At 45.0% G+C, this 17,141-nt stretch overlaps 1 protein-coding gene across 3 annotated transcripts in view; it reads left to right on the top strand.

Annotated features, from left to right (window-relative positions):
* The window catches only part of Masp1 (MBL associated serine protease 1), a 67,816-nt gene that overhangs the window by 36,565 nt on the left and 14,110 nt on the right, over positions 1-17,141 (top strand). Inside the window, exons 7-11 of one of the 3 annotated variants that reach the window (XM_047565307.1) lie at positions 619-737; positions 1,898-1,976; positions 8,361-8,498; positions 9,949-10,023; positions 13,929-16,377. In XM_047565307.1, coding sequence (XP_047421263.1) covers positions 619-737; positions 1,898-1,976; positions 8,361-8,498; positions 9,949-10,023; positions 13,929-14,812 — 1,295 coding nt within the window. In that variant the 3' untranslated portion in view covers positions 14,813-16,377. Of the gene's footprint in view, positions 1-618; positions 738-1,897; positions 1,977-4,583; positions 6,783-8,360; positions 8,499-9,948; positions 10,024-13,928; positions 16,378-17,141 lie in introns of those variants that run through there. The other 2 variants (XM_047565308.1, XM_047565309.1) reach the window with 2 other exon arrangements.

The following is a 17,141-nucleotide window of genomic DNA, read 5'->3' as shown; positions in this document are numbered from 1 at the left end:
GTGTCAGGGATAAGTTCAGGCCATGAGGATATTGTCAGACTGAACCTTTTGAAAAGAGAACTCAGAAGTATATGATTCACAGTCTCTAAATGCTTTGAAGAAGGGTCTTGGGGAAAAAAGGACAATTGAGGTCCTGAGTGGTCCAGTGAGGAAAATGTACAGTGGAACAAATTCCAGCTAAATGGGAAGACACTGTTCATTTAATCAGAGGAGTCCATGTGGGGCAGTTATAGGTTTGGGAGGAATTAGGTTCCCTGTCTCTATAGGAATGCAAAAAGATGTTGGGTGTCTACTATGGAGAATGTTGTAAAGAAAACATCAGGAAAGTGTTGGAATCAAGGACACTTAATATTCCACCCAACCCTGAGTTATAATGAAATCATCTGGTCAACCATTTAATTTTAATAATAAGTGATGGGAGGGGGCGGCGTGCAATTTGGAAAGTGACTTGCTTCTGGTTTCAGAGTGAGTCTGCTGCAGGCCTAGGAGGTGCAGGCCTCCAGCACGCAGGGCATTAATTGTCCTCCTTCCTAGGCCTTGCTGGGTGGGTGCTGGCCCTCGACTGCCACACTTGTCCTTGTTTTCTCACCTGCTGTCCTTTCATTTGCTTCCCACCAGGAAACGAGTGCCCTGAGCTACAACCTCCTGTCCATGGGAAAATTGAGCCCTTGCAAGCCACGTATTCCTTCAAAGATCAAGTGCTCATCAGCTGTGACACAGGCTACAAAGTGCTGAAGGTGCAGGGCCTGCCTGGGTGAAGGCCAGAGAAAATCTCAAGAGTTCCCCAGGGCAGATGGGCTGCTGGAACTTGGCAGAGTGCCAGCACAGTATTTCCTAGCTGCCACAAAAGCCTCCCAAATGTTCCAGAAATTCTAAAGCATGTGTCCCCGACTGTCTCTCACTTCTGGAAGTGACACAAAAGTCTTTTATCAGAGAATGGGCTGACTTGGATTTAAAAAAAAGGGGGGGGGGTCTACACAGCTCTCTAATCAGGGCTAACAACCTCAACACAGTTCATCAGGCTTATGGGGTTGGCTGGGGCCTGGGAAGGGAAATATAGGTTTCAAAGGTGACAGATAGATACTCCTTACTTTTATACCTGAAGAAACAGTGGTTTTCCTACTTAGTTTTAAAGATTTATTTTTTAAAAAATTGTCTCCTAGGTCTTAGTTGAAACCAGTGCTTGGCCTTTTTTTTTTTTTTTTTTTTTTTTTAATGTTCTCTAGATGAGCCTAAAGTAACTAAGCTAGAGGACCACTGCTCTCAAGGAATAAATCTCAGTGGAAAGTCTCTGGACCAGCAGTATCAGCATCACTTGGGAACTTATTAGAAATGCTAATTCTTGTGGGTGTGGTGGCGCACACCTGTAATCCCAGCAGCTTGGGAGGCTGAGGCAGGAAGATCCAGAGTTCAAAGCCAGCCTCAGCAAAAACCAGGCACTAAGCAACTCAGTGAGACCTTGTCACTAAATAAAATACAAAATAGGGCTGGGGATGTGGTTCAGTAGTTGAGTGCCTCTGAGTTCAATCCCTGGTTACCTGTTTCCAAATGCTAATTCTTGGATGGGTGAGACCCACTGAATCAGAAATTCTGAGGACATGGGTCAGCAGTCTGTTTTAATAAGCCCTCCAGGTGGTGCTGAGACCTCTTGCTCCAGTTTTAGAACCAGTGCTCTGGAAAAGGAGTCAAGGCTAAGTTTTTCCTTCAGAGACAATTGCCCAAGCCCCTCTTGTGCACAGCCCTTGCCTCTCCTTATCTTCAAACTTGACCTTGGAGACTTGGGTGGAAAATCCCAGTTAAGGACAGTGAGTTTTGGAATTTGATTTAGTTTTTCTGGGAAATAACAACTGATCCCACCCCTTCCTTGTTCCCATTCCCTTCTTTGGTTTCCTTCCAGGATAATGTGGAGATGGACACATTCCAGATCGAGTGTCTGAAGGATGGGACATGGAGTAACAAGATTCCCACCTGTAAAAGTAAGAAAACCAAATGACTTGAATATAAGGATAATGAATTCCCTCCTGTTGTTGGGATCAGAGCAAAAATCATGCAGAGGTGACAGCCTGGCAGGAAGTTTCTAAGAGGGACCGGTGACAGACACATGGAGCCAGACACAGACAGTATTAACGCCCCTTTCAGCAGCAAGACTTTAGCATCCCCAAACAAACATTTTTTGTGGGCCCCAGTTTGCTTTCCAAACACTAATTTTACCTCAACCTGCAGATAGGTTGCCAGATTTGCTAGAGGAATACATGTCTCCAGGTCTAAAGCCAGCTCTGGCAATTGCTAATTCAGGAAAACAGTGTGGTACAGGTTTCCAGAGCTCAGTAAGCATGCTAATCTCTCTATAGCCACCACCACGTCCACTAACTCTTCTGGGTTGGTTTGAAGCTGTGGAGAAATGACTGTGGGGTCAGCATAGTGGACCTGGGTGAGGCAGGGAACACAGAACTTCACTGACTTTTGGGATCCAGAGTTCTTGCAGTGGCTTTGACCCTGACCTATTCTGAGATCATGAACAAGATCCTTTACCTAAACTTTACAATAAAGAATTTGGATTAGCAGAACATATGCAGTGGTTCTAAAATAATATAGCCCATATAAATCATCTATTGAGTTTTGTAAAAATACAGATTTCCAAACGCTAGCACTCTCCCTCCTCATCCAAGTGATTTCAATACAAGAGTTGCAAGGACAGCAATTTTAGAAACTTAGGTATGGCAAAACAGTAATGAGAAGAGACACAATGACAGAAAGAGTCAGGAAGGAAGGAAGGAGGGTAGGGGTTTGCTTTAGAATACAGAAATGAAAAGTCAAGAATTGGAGTTGGAACCAGGCATGGGGGCACATGCCTGTAATCCCAGTGGCTAGGAAGACTGAAGCAGAAGGATCGAGAGTTCAAAGCCAACCTCAGCAAAAGTGAGGTGCTCAACAACTCAGTGAGACCCTGTCTCTAAATAAAATACAAAATACGGCTGGGGACGTGGCTCAGTGGTCGAGTGCCCCTGAGTTCAATCCTCAGTACCACCTCCCCCCTCCCTCCCCCTCACTCCCTCACCCCCGCAAAAAAAAAAAAAAAAAAAAAAAAAAATTGGGAGTTGTTCTCATCCATCCACATTCCAGGAGTACTATTCTCTTCTTTTCTTTTAAATGGCTCCCATCCAGTAGGAAGACGGATGTCTTCCCACTGCCCTTAGGGAGCGCTTGCAGGCAGTAGGGCTTCTGGAGGCAAAAGCCAAGCAGAGCTGAAAGCAGAATGTGCTTGTTTTCTTTTTTATATGGTGACGCTGCTGCAATCAGGTCCCATTGTGGGAAAAGAGGGGCATCTTATGACTTCAACATAGTTTCAGCAGACATTTATTGGATGCCTAGGCTGAGTTCAATCCAGAATTCAGAAAGAAAAGTCAAGGTCTAGATAGGACGGGGCTCAACTGCTCCTCTAGTAGTACTGTGACTGGATCCTGAGCAAGTCACTCAGCAAGACAAAGCCAGGGTCATTTTGAAGAAGGTAAAGAAGGATTTGAGATATTCAGAATCTGGCTCTGGAGTTGGAAAATTCCAGATTTAAAATGCAGATTCTACTATTTGAGTATTCCTCTGCAATTTACTCATTTTCTGTTGGCCTCAGTCTCCTTCCCTCAAGGTTATGATGAGGACTAACTGGTTTTACATATATATACACCATACCTGCAGTGTGCCGAGAATAAGCAAAAGTTTAATAAAAGCTTATATTTTCCAAACCCCAGCATCACCCCTAACTACCAAGAGGTTTGTTGTCTCTCATTCACACTTTTGGAAAGTAGGAAACATTATTAACATTTTTCCCTGATGAAATACACACACGCTTTGTGTTGTAATGAAAGCATTGATAGAGTAAGGCACTACTGTATTAGCACTATTTTATTTGACTTATGTGAGAATGCAACAGAATACCTTGTCATTTTGCACTCAAGAGCAAGCTGGATTAGGACTAGGAGAGCTCCCATTCAGATGCACCCAGCATCTTTGCCTACTCAGTACTTAACTGTTGGGCGTTTCTCTGTACCATGTACTATGCTAGATCCTAGGGAAGATGCAAAGACAAGACTGAGGGATTAAAAGTCTCTGGGATGGTAGGAGAAGGGGCTGGGGACAAACAAGGAGTGTGCAGTCTGTGGTAAAGAAAGGTGCACCAGAACAGGAAGTGGGAATTATGGATGGTTGTCCACGTCCTGCCTCCACTTCACTGTGATGACAAGTCCTGTTATTCTCTGAATGCTGTCAGTCAAATGAGGGTTTGGACCAGATGAATGCAAATCTCCCTGCAGAGAAAGAATCTATAATCCTTAGGAGCCACCAAGTATGATTGCAAATTCTCAGAATGGTACAAGTTCAGCAACCCCAATCTCTCCTTCACACTGGCTGTCCCTAATCTGCATTCTTAATCAATTCTGATGGAATGGTTTCTGTATTTCCTGCAAGAACTGTTTCTGCTTTGCTTGCTAACTTTTCTCTCTCTCTCTCTTCTTTCTCTTTTTCTCTTCCTCTCTCTGCTTCCTTTCTGTGCGTCTCCTGGTCCCACTTTGACTTCACCATGGTGACAGAAAGCGAGATCGATTTGGAGAGCGAACCTGAGTCAGAGCAAGTGACAGAGTGAATGACAAGAACCCCACACAGTGCAGACATCCAGGAACGGATCACTCACAAAGACCCCGGGGTCCCAGAGCTGCTCCACCCCTCCCCCACCCACCAACACTCCACTGCCCATTTCAGTGTGGATTAGGATGGAGGCTGAGAGCAGCCACACAGCCCCAGCAGTGGAAGCTGCTGTGCATATGAGAATAAATTATCCCCTTGAGGGTTTGGTCACCATTCAAAATTACTCCAGAAAATGATGAAAAGACAGTGAACATTTTTTTTTTTTAGGATCTATAGGTGGATTGTGTTTTTCTCAAAGGAAAAATTCCTTCCGTTCTAGAAACACAAGATTTAATACCCAATCATGTGTCCTGTGGTCAGCCAGATCAAAGTGGGCACTGGTTTTCTAGTCTGGTCCACATTTCAAGTTCAAATAGGCCAGAATGCCAGTTACTTTATGACATTAAACTTTTTGTCTATTGTTACTTTTTTAACCATGAGTAGGTAAAATGAATAATAACTCATAATGGTAAGCGTTTTGAGAATCTGGATATTTTCTCATTCACAGAAGTATCCCTTCCACCCATACTTCATACAGCACTGAAATTCCATCACTAGAGGTACTTTCCCCTGGGGATTACAAGTTGGGTGTTTCCTAAAATCCACTGACAACTTCGAAACACAGGAATTGCTCATGAAGCAATGGTCCTCAGCTCTGGGACCACAGATATCACTAGATCATAAACAGTGATGAAGAAAGGGCTGAGGATCCGCAGCCTGGACAGGTCTGGACACAAATATCTTTAAAGGGTGCTAATGCATTAGAGGGTGGCTACCCAATAAATTTTAAGATTAAGTGGCCACTTGGTGAAGACAGAACCCTCCAAGTGTGGACATTGAGCAGTCTGGAGACTGGGGTACCATCCTAGGGTAGAGACAACACTGAAAGAGGAAATAGGCTGGCTACGAAAGACAAGTGCCAGATGAATGAATGTTCATGAACTCACAAAGTATTAACAGACTTCATACTCAGTGTAATAGAATCACAATTTAAGAGGAAGAGTTGATATGTACCCAAACAATCGCAAAATCAGAGAACTTAAGCTCAAGCCGTCAGAGAGATATGGATAAAGAATTCCAGAACAAGATAGCTGCCCTGTCCAGTTAGAAGGATTTAAAAAGGCTTTCAAGAAGAAGCAGTGTTTGATCACAGGGTGTGTCCCAGGCAGCAGGGTGGCACAAGGGAGCCATGGAAGGGGAGGCAGAATGGGAGAAAGCAGCAGTGGTGACACTGGAAGATGGGTGCACTGAGGGAGGGAAGAAGTTCAGGCTGGGACGGGGGCTGGAGCCTCATCCCTGGACTGAGTGCCAGGGTGAGCTAATTATGTGAAGTTCCTAGGAAGTCCCCAGGTTGTGGTAAAGATGCTCAGAAGTATCTGCAGGCTAACAAAGGTGTATCTGGAGGAAAATAAACAGCAGCAAGAGATGACAGAGGAGACAGGATGTAGGGTAATGTCACCCACACCAGAGAATGTTGAGCAAGGAAATGGGAAAGAGAAGTGTGTTTTGATTCCAGTGTGTGGAATTGGTCAGAGAAAAACTCAAGGGGACTCTTTGTAAAGCAAAGATGGACTAACTGAGGATGCAGGATCTGACACCTGCTGGTTGTGCCAGGCAGAGTTCCTCAGGGACCTTGTGAGGAGAAGTTGCCTCAAGGTCCCAAAGAGACATGGCTTGTGACCTGTCATTGTACACCTAGGAAGAAAAGTGTGCCCTTTCATCACTCACTAGCTGACATGACCCTCTCTTTTCCAATGTTTGTGGCCCCCTCTCTCTGGTTGTAGGATCAGTTCTATCAGTGGACAGAGCTGTTTCTCTGGAGTAAAGTGAAAGTAGCCCCTCTACCCAGAAAATATCTCCCCACCAGCACCAGCCACACAAGCCCAAGGACAGCCCTAGAATTCCTCCCCTAGGAACCAGGTAGTTAGGTCTTGATGATGCTGTAAGGAATTGCCAGAAAGTTAAGGGAGACAAGAGTGATCTCAACATCTAGGTACCCATCGATGGCACTTCCTAAAGAGGAGGGAAAGTTCACTTTGAGTCTCAGTAAAAAAATAAATTTAAAACTATTTGTGATTTTAAATAATAAATATTATTACCTCTTATTATCCTGGTGTTAACCTTCACAAATTTATCTCACAAACTATAACGTTTCTACTTTTGGGTGATCAAAAGAAAGTAGAAATGATTTGTCCAAGGGGACTGGAGGTCATTTTTTTGTTGTTTTTTTCCCCCTTGTGGATAAGAAGGACACCCATTTATGCCCTTCCTTCATCCCTTTCCTCAAACCTGGAATCATACATATTTTAACTTAGATAACTCCCTAGTCAACTTTAAAAGATGAATATGAAGCCCTGAAGTTAAAATCACAAAGTCTGACTAGCTCCACTCTGTTCCCCAAGGTGAGCAGGTGATATTTAGGAAGAGGTAGAACTTTGGAAATTTCAGCAGGATTCTGGAAATATTGATAAGAAATTTTCACTACTCACCAGTTAATATCCATCATAGGCCATTTAACTAGAAAACAATCCTGAGGGAATATCAATACTATTTGCTAAAAGATCACTGACTTTAAGAGCTCGTTCTCTCTCAGAGTGACTCTGTCAGTCACTCACTGGGGTCACTTTAGAATAGCCAAGTCTTCTCTGTGGGCTTATGCAAAACAAAAAAGATATTCTAGATTGCTACCATCAAACTCCTGCTACACCAGACTCCTTTCCAATTGTAAAACTCTACAATTCCTCTAGGCTTCTTCAACTTTGGCATGGTTTGTTATGCCAAATATGAAGATTTCCTAAGAAATTAGCAGCATTGTTTAAAGGAGTCCCCTGAGAAGATGTTGATGAATTGGGTTCTCAGCCTCTGATGTAGCCATGAAGAGATGCCCTGAATCTGAGCTGACTCATGCTGAGCTCCTTCAGTGCCAGGAAATCCTCTAAGACCTGGCAGGACTCATGAGCTCCCCAAAGACCATCTCTGAGAAGCAGGCATCTTTGGTCATGTCCTATACTTGTGACTACAACCAGCCCCAATATCCAGCCACCAAAAACTGGAGAAAATTGGAGACCAAGATTTGATTCACCCCTGACCCTCTCCTGCCTTCTGTGGCCAAGCAAGCTGCCTCTAGAAAGCCAGCAGGGTGGGGCTATGTACTGATGCAGGAACTGGGTTTTTTATTTGTTTGGTATTGTGTGTGTATGTGTGTGTGCCAAGCTCCAATATGAGCACATTAACTGATCTTAGTCAGCCTGTGGTTGGGACTGGAAGAATGGAAGATTATTTGGTTCAGGTCAGCCAGAATTTTCAAACTGAGCATGGGCTTCGTGCTTGGACAAAATTAGCAGAAAGGATTTCACAATAGAACTGGAAGTCAAGGAAAGAGGTTATGGTAGGAAAAAGACTTGGGTCGCTTAAATCTCAGCAGACTTGTCTCTGCCCTGAAATTGACACCAGAGCAGGTGAGTTGATCATAGAGTAATGTCATGATGGAAAGACCCCTAAAGTCGGGGTACTGAGAGCTGCAGAGTTTGAACCCTATACAATTCTAGGGGCATCTTTGACTATAACTTTGCTCTCTGGAGTTGTGCCCATTGCAAAACCTGCACATCTGTATAAGACAAATCCAACAGATGGGACCAAGAGGAAGAGCAAAAGATTGTTAAGGGGTCTCCCTTCTCTCTCAGTTGTAGACTGTGGAGCCCCAACAGAGCTGGAACATGGACTGGTCACCTTTTTCACAAGGAACAACCTCACCACATACAAATCTGAGATCAGATACTCCTGCCAGCAGCCCTATTACAAGATGCTTCACAACATCACAGGTGAGCCCTCCGTACTAAACTCTCCCCACTCCCACCTCACCCTCTCTGGGCCTTAGGGCAGGTTGGGAGCTGAAACATCTCTGTAAAAAGGTTCTCATAGGTATGGGGTTCCTCACAATGCAAAAATTGTCCTCTCACTCATCCCCTCATCTGATTCTCATTTGTGAACTCCTGTAATTGTGTTCATTTAAAGATGCAGAGAGTGAGTCTCAGGACCAACACCCCACCCTTTTTTCTTCTTCTCATTTTAAATCTAGCCCCAATTTTACCAATAAATAGATCTTGTTGGTGAAGCATGAAGGAGTCATGAACATACAACAAAGGGAAGATATGAGAACCTAAAGGAAACCTGAGCAAAGTGAATTGCTTCAGGTTGCCTGAGGCTGAGCTGAAGTTTCCAGAAAATGGCCAGCATTGCTATTTCAGCCAGTCTCTGCCTTGGTTTCAGGCTGAGTATAACATGTGACCAAACCAGAGCCATTTGGCAGGCCTGGTAGGAATCTTCTTTCAAAGACCTATTCCTATAGTATGCACAGGGTCCAGGTGGAGTGGGGAATGAGGAGCAGATCCATCTGTCTCACCAGGTATCCCAGTGCATGCCCTGACCAAGACTCCAACACAGTTGTAGGTGTCCCAGTCCAGTCATCATCCACACCACCTGCAGGGTTCGTGGCTGCCCCAGAGGTCTGGCAGAAACACAACAGGCAAAGGTTGAAGGGCCAGCAGTGGCCAATCCACTGGTCACAGGGAAGGTTTGGGAAGAACTGGAAAGAGAATTACGTGGAGCTGTATCCCACCTCACCCTAGAGTGAGTCTTCGAGGCACCCTAACACCCTTGCACATTTCACAGTCCTAGCAGAAAAGAGAACCTCTCAGAGATTGAAAGGCCCATCTTCCCCACCTCTGTGGAAAATGAGCACTAAGAAAACTCTCCTAATTTCTCTATGTCTCCAAGCCTTCACTTTTCAATAAGGAACAGTGATATCGCTCACAGAGCTACTGTGAGACTCAAATGAGAAGGTGGACACAAATGTGGTTTACTAAAGAGTTTAAGTGCTGAGGGACATGTGTGCTGCAGAGAGCTGTGTGAACCAAGGTCACTGTGACTAATGAGAAGGAGAAACCTGCCAAGGGATGGACAGCACAGGGCCAGGAGGAGAGCAGCCTCAAGCGCAGGCAGGAGTCAGACTGCACAGAGCGTTGGACACCATGCTGAAGAGCATGGTGTTTATTTTTGAGGACGGTGAGGATTCACTGGTAATTTTGAACTGTGGTTAGATTCCCATTTCAGAAAGATCCTGTACGTTGCAAAGAGGACTGGCTCAGGGAGGCAATTTGAAAGAATTTTTGCAATAATCCACATCAGAGGAATTAAGAATCCAAATCTATTTTCCATGTGCTAATTGTCAATCATTTGCTTTCTCTTCTCCACCCTTTTTCACTCATCCAGGAATGTATGCCTGCTCTGCTCAAGGAGTCTGGACAAATGAATTACTGGGAAGAAGCCTGCCCACCTGTCTTCCAGGTACCTTACCCTCCAAGTCTTCTGCCTTGAAGTCTCCCATTCAAAGCCCTGGGGTCCAGGTGTCCAGGTTGTTAGCAGAGAGTTGAGAGGGAAGATGTTTTGATTTTTTAAAGAGATGTCTTCAGAAGGTTAAAGATCAGAGAAGCCTAGTCTCACACCTCAAACTAACCAGCCTCTGTACTCAGCCTGGTGTGTTGTGCCTGGAGCCTCCTGGAGCCTTTCTGTCCAGTTCCTCTCCATTCCCACCAGGTGTTTTCATCCAACACGAATTGTGTATGTGACCCTGGTGTTGTGCCAAAGAAGAGAGCTGGCTCCCTGTCCTCAAGCACTCACCAGGCTCAAATAAGAAACAACTGTAGAACAGCGTAAGAAGTTCTTAAAGAACAATGCATGAAAGTCTTTTTGATTTCTGCCTTCCCTGTGTTTTATCTGCAGACCCCACTTTAAAAATGGAAAGAGAATTTTGTGGCAATAGGAAGTGTCACTGTGCATATAGTTTTGGGGGATATTTTCTTTAGCATTAAAAGTATAGATGATTTGCATTTCAAGCAAAATGCATACTATTTAAATAAACTTTAGAAAATTATAGCCCCAAAATGCACATGGTAGGGTTAAACAGATAACTCACAAAAATTAAATTTAATATTTATTACACAGTAATTTATACATTTTTAATTTAAAAAAAATCAAGAATAGCAGTAATTAAGTGATACATCATCCCAGACAGCATTAAAGAACATTGAAAATTAATTGTCCTTCCTGATTCCATATGCACATTTGCATGAACAGCAGGAGCTCTGGAGTATGCTGAAGCCAGGAGTAGCCTTTGTTTTTCCCTGATTTACAGAGCTGGGTACACTAAGTGTATTATGTAAATGGCACACATTCACCCTGTAGGCTTCTAGATGTTAGGTTAGATGTTAAAAAGGAAGGCACAGGAGTTCTCTACCATTGATCCCATGAAGTGAAGACCATGTCAGCTTTCGAGAGTCAGTTCTCAGCCATCACAGGTGCAATGGCATCCCAGAGAAGGAGGAATTGACTACACTTGGTTATAGGCATGAAATGGAGAGGTGAGCACCGGAAAGAAGACTTCACATAAGAGGTCTTTATGCCCAAGAAAGAACCTATGAAGAGGGGAATAAGAAAGGTCATCATGGTCACATTCCACTGATCCCACTCACCTCAGTTTGGCTTGACCACGAACATACCCAAGGACTCCAGGTGGAGAAGCCTCAAAGAAGAGAATAGTGGAGATGTGGCAAACTGGTGGTTCAGTTTTCTCTTTTGCTAAAAGACTAATGTCAGACAAAGAAAACTAGGGATGATTTCATCCTGGGAGGCCATGTTGCAACAGCTAGAAAGGAAATGCACTGGGCTAGGAGTCAGAGGCCTGGGGCTACTCATGTGTTGCTGCTTCCTAACTATAATCCTTAGTAAGTAATCTCACCTCTCTAGGACTGGGATTCCACACCTCAGAAGTAAGGGAGCCACACATTCTGCCAGATCCACCACATTATATGACTCGTAATGATTATCACTCTTTATGTTTAACACAAAGCATCTAGGATACAATGAGTCATGAAATTTTTTTTAACATCTAGGGTTTGGCAGAACTATGATGTACTATTGGACCAGGCCAGAAATTTCCAAATTCTTTCCTCCCAAAATACTGAAATGGAACTGTGATGCAAACCAGGAGGGAGAAGGCCATTTTACCTAGCATCGTATTTCTTTCATGGGGACTGCTAAGCAAATATGAGTTGCCCCTTTGTTTCACAGATAAAACTTAGAAAAGTAAGGATCAGAATAGTATAACGATTTGTGCAAGAGAATTAGGAGCAGAACTGGAGGATGAACTTGAGACTTTTGATGTCAACACAAGCAATGTTGATCCCTCTTTGAGTCAGTCATTTTTATGCCATCCTCAGAGTCCTAGAGTATCAGTTTTTTATTTAAGGGCCCTTCTTCAGTGCCTACCATCTTAAACAGTCCAAATCTGGCTTTAGCACAGCTGAAGCTATACCTCTGTCCCAGAAAAGACAGGAAGGAGAATGGCAACAGCCAATAATGACCCCACTTCAGCTGGGTGCAGTGGCATGCCCTGTAGTTCCAGCTACCCACAGGTTCAAGGCAAAAGTATTGTTTGAGCCCAGTAGTCTGGGGCCAGCCTGGATAACATGGCAAGACTCCATCTAAAAAATAAAAACCCAAAACCAAAAATGACCCCACTTCAATGAGCTCTCCCAAGGAATTGTGTCATTCAACCTGATGAGAAGATAAGAGCATATCAAAGAGAAAAAAGAAGCTGGAGTCAGGAGAAATGGGTTCCACTTCTTTCTCTACCAATAATGATTTTGAGTAAATCACTTGCCTTTTCTAACCCTCCATTCTCCATCTGTAAATTAGCTATCCTGTGAGGTTGCTCTGATTCTGATCTTTGACCTGGGGTATGCCCCCAGCACCTTCTTTGGAGGAAGATACCATTCAGTGCTGGCCATGGGCTTTGTAGTGACCATGAATTGAGCCACAGAAGTGTGCCTTAATAGATAAGGGCCTTTCAGCACTAAAAGAATAGACCTGCCTTGAGATGTCACCTTGTACACTGCTGCTTCCAATAGGAGACTAGCCCTCAACTTTGAAAGGTCAGGTCTCAGAGAGTCACAAAGTCCCATCCACATCTGACCTGGAGTGAATGTCAGGGTGCTCCACCATCAAACAAGAAACATTTGGCATCAGGAAGAGCATCCAAAGAACATTAGGCTGTTGAAAACCTTCCCTCTTAAAGTCACAAAGAAAACTCAAATGTCCCTTGGTCTCTAAAGGATTGTTGAGCGTATCCAGGACCAAGGAGTATAGCCTGGCCATTTGTAACCAGAAGGAGACCTCCACACAGCAGGCCTACCTCCCAGATACAAGCACCCTGCCCATGTGTGCTTGTTCTTAGCCAGTGGGAGGGCTGGTACTGAAGACCCTCTGCTCCTGAGCCAGGGGCATTTGGCTGCAGGAGGCCGGTGGTGCATGTGCATGCTCTGCTCGGGGTGCAACTCAGTGGAATGAAGTTTGCTCAGACCTTTCTCCTTCCCTTGAAGGTACTACAGGGCTCCTGGGTGCAATGATGTGTGGTCCTAAACAGGGCCCATGCATCATTGCTTGTGGATTATGCCACTTTTCCCCTACATACTATGTCCTGAGACTTAACCACAGGCATCAATGGGTCCTTTGTCAGAGAAGAAAAGATTTGTGAGTTCAGTCTAGGGTCTTAATGTGTAGCACTGTCTTAAGAATCCAGTTAAAACCCTGCTACTCAATTTGATAATCATGTCATCTTGGGATAGTCTCTTAACCTCTCTTCAGTCATAAAAACTGGGGGTTGTAAGGGAAAATGAAATAAAACTCAAAGAAATTTGGAATATAAAAATCCTTGGAGATCATCTTGATGGACTATTTAATTTGGCAAATCAAAAACTAAAATTAAGAGAGGAAAAGTTCTGACTCAAAATCACATGGAAAATAGAAAAACCAGGTCAAGGCTCCAAGTATGTTGGTACCCAGTCCAGAAACTGCTGTAGCCTGCTAGATTGTCTTTTATGTTCCTTTCATTTCTCTGTGCTCATGAACATGGAGAGAAAACCTCCAGAAGTTCTCTGAGTTCCTATAGTATGAACAACTTCTGGGAACCACTGGGTTGCCATCTCCATGGGAAATGGGTCATCCTATAGAGATCTAGACGCAAACTGTCTTAGGACAGAGCTCTCCCAGATTAGCATGACTCAGATACGTTAGGGTCCCATGGTGGCATAATCCACAAGGGGTGAGATGTGAATTTCTCTTAGTGGCTCTTTTCAAATGGTTGTCTTAACCAGTCTCTGTCTCTTGTCCCTACTCCGTCCTTCTCCTTACAGTGTGTGGTCAGCCCTCACGCTCACTGCCAAATCTGGTCAAGCGAATCATTGGAGGCCGGAATGCTGAGCCTGGCCTCTTTCCATGGCAGGCCCTGATAGTGGTGGAGGATACCTCAAGGGTGCCGAATGACAAGTGGTTCGGGAGTGGAGCACTACTCTCTGAGTCCTGGATTCTCACAGCAGCTCATGTGCTGCGCTCACAGCGCAGGGACAACACGGTGATTCCGGTCTCCAAGGAGCATGTCACTGTCTACCTGGGCCTGCATGATGTTCGGGACAAATCAGGAGCTGTCAACAGCTCAGCTTCCAGAGTGGTACTCCACCCAGACTTCAACATCCAGAACTACAATCATGACATAGCTCTGGTGCAGCTGCAGGAGCCTGTGCCCCTGGGACCCCACGTCATGCCTATCTGCCTGCCAAGGCCTGAGCCCGAAGGCCCGGCTCCCCACGTGCTGGGCCTGGTGGCCGGCTGGGGCATCTCCAATCCCAATGTGACAGTGGATGAGATCATCAGCAGTGGCACGCGAACCTTGTCAGATGTCCTGCAGTATGTCAAGTTACCAGTGGTGCCACACGCTGAGTGCAAAGCCAGCTATGAGTCCCGCTCAGGCAACTACAGCGTCACAGAGAACATGTTCTGTGCTGGCTACTATGAGGGTGGCAAGGACACATGCCTTGGAGATAGTGGTGGGGCCTTTGTCATCCTTGATGACTTGAGCCAGCACTGGGTGGCCCAAGGCCTTGTATCCTGGGGGGGCCCTGAAGAATGTGGTAGCAAGCAAGTATATGGAGTCTACACAAAGGTCTCCAACTATGTGGACTGGGTGTGGGAGCAAATGGGCTCCCCACAGGGTTTGGGAGAGCTCCAGGTGGAGCGGTGAGTTGACTTACTTCCTCAGGGTCTGTCTACCCGCCCCAGCTCAAGTGAGGCTACACCACACACCTCCGGCAGCACACTCCATGTTACTTACCAGACCAAATAGAATGGAATACACTGACCTAGTGGGGCACTCATCCTCCTAAGACAGCCCCCAGGACCCTGAGAGGCAGCAGTGTGGTGTGTAAGGGAAAGGTTCTAGGCAAGAGACTAGGGTCCATGACCATGGCCGATTCCATTCCCCTCACTGATCTTCACTCTCTCCAGTAATACAACAGGGGAAGCTGAACCAGAAGACCAATCTAGCACTCCTCTCTGAGCAAGCTTTATGCCAGTGGCCTTTATTCACTCCTAATCATATATCAAACCCATTGGCCCACCGTTGGTATATGTGAGCTTGATTGTTAGGAAATGACTCCTTGCATAGAACTTAACTCTGCATTCATATATTGGCCCAGCTCTGCACTCTGGGCCTTTATCAAATCTAGTCCCTCCTCTAGGAGAAAACCATTCAGGTTTGGGGGACAGATATCAGAGCCTGAGGGACCTTTTTGTATAATAACTCGGAGCACTTTTGCTCCTGGGGTTCCTGTCCAAACTTCTAGCAGTTCAAACATTCCCCTTTAAAGAAATGTCAAAGGACAAAGAGAAATCTGGTGACGAGGGAGGACAATAGCGGGGGACTTTCCCCAAGCCTCTAAAATTCCTACTTTTGGCTCAGGACAGCATCTGGGCCCATATGCCACTCTTGAATACCAGCTGACACCACAAGCTATCAATACCTACCACTCCAGACAAGCATGAAGTAGCCTTCCAGCCCTGAAATGGGTCATCTGAAAAGACTACCTGAGCCCCAAGCACAAATGTGGAGACATGGCTGTTACTTGGGAAAAGAGAAGATGCACAGTGCATCCCACTGAGCTTCTGGGCAGGAAAAAAGAAGAAAGGGTGAACTCAGGACTCCAGGAGTCACCCACATCCTGCTCTATAACCACGGGACCTGAGCTTAGCAGAGAATCCACCCAGCAGGACATTCAGAGGGATCCAGTCCTTTGTTTTCCAGGGACCAGAGGTCAAGGGAAGCAGACTCATTTGTGACAGGGGAGAGACATGAATCCTGGGTTCTATCCCCATCTCTGACCCCAACTGGTTATATAACCTTTGACAAATCATTTTTCCTTTGAGCCTCAGTTTCCCTAACTGTAAAAGGAAGTCATTAGAGCCTCTTAGGGTCTTTCCATCTCTTGCATTCAGCACTTCTCTGATTACCAGCAGCCTCCCCCTGGCTGTCACAAGCTGATTGTTCATCCCTCCTTCTCAGAGCTCTTTTCCCTGGGAATCTTCATCAGACAAATGCAGCCAGAGAACAACTGGGAAATGTCCACTTTTCCCATAAGTTCATTGAAACACACTCCCATACCTAGGAATGGTGCATGTAGAGGATGCTATATTTTGTATATTTAATGTCATATGCTTCGCTATTCTGTAAGGGGGCCTCTGCACTCTGTCTCAGCGGTCAGGGGTCCAAAGTGGAAATAAACCCTCTGTGGATAACCAATAACCTTAGTTTGGGTTTTTTGTTATTTGTTGAAGTGTGACCATTTGTTTTGACTTTCTAAATTGGCCCCCTCATTAAGCCAAAATCTGCATCTGGGAGTCATCCAAGAAGGTGTCGAAGAGAGGACTTTGTTTTTAATATGTTCCCTTCTCAGAGGCGGAACACTCTTCCATTTAAGTGCCTGTCATTTGAATCCTTGACTTCAAAGAGTTCACACTAGCACCCGAGAAAAAGTCATGTTTATTTACGTCTTAAATAGGAAAAAGGAGTTGGATGTCATAAGAGAAATTGCTATTTAAGTATCATAGGAACTTAATTAAAGGAGGGTGTAATTTCATACAGCTAGAGGGGATCAGAATGGCTTTGCAGAGACTTCAAAGATGCATTTGGAGATGGGCGGGAAGGAGCAGAGTGAACACAGTTATCAAAACAGGAAAGCAGGCCACGATTGGAGTGGAAGCAGTAGGCACTGGGAGAGATGAAAGAATCTAAAAACTGTCCTCTCACTCTGTCCTGTAAGAAGGGACTTTCTAAGTTTGGAGTACATCAGAATTATAGGGGTAGGTGCTTGTTAGGAATGCAGATTCCCGGGTCTCACCCACTGGAAATTGAGAATCTGGCAGGTCTGAGAGCAGACAGTGTGATGGGGAAAGTGGAGGGAAGGAGACTGAGCTAGAGCAAGTGGTTGGGAAGTTACTGAGACTGGCAAGAGATGGGGAGAACCCACCAGACCAAGGGACTGTGACAGTACAGACATGGGACTGGAAGTTTAAAT

The sequence above is a fragment of the Sciurus carolinensis genome, chromosome 9 (assembly GCF_902686445.1).
Source record: "Sciurus carolinensis chromosome 9, mSciCar1.2, whole genome shotgun sequence".
NCBI classification, from domain to species: domain Eukaryota; kingdom Metazoa; phylum Chordata; class Mammalia; order Rodentia; family Sciuridae; genus Sciurus; species Sciurus carolinensis.
Note: the sequence above shows the minus strand (reverse complement) of the source record. Positions and strands in the feature narration are given on the sequence as shown.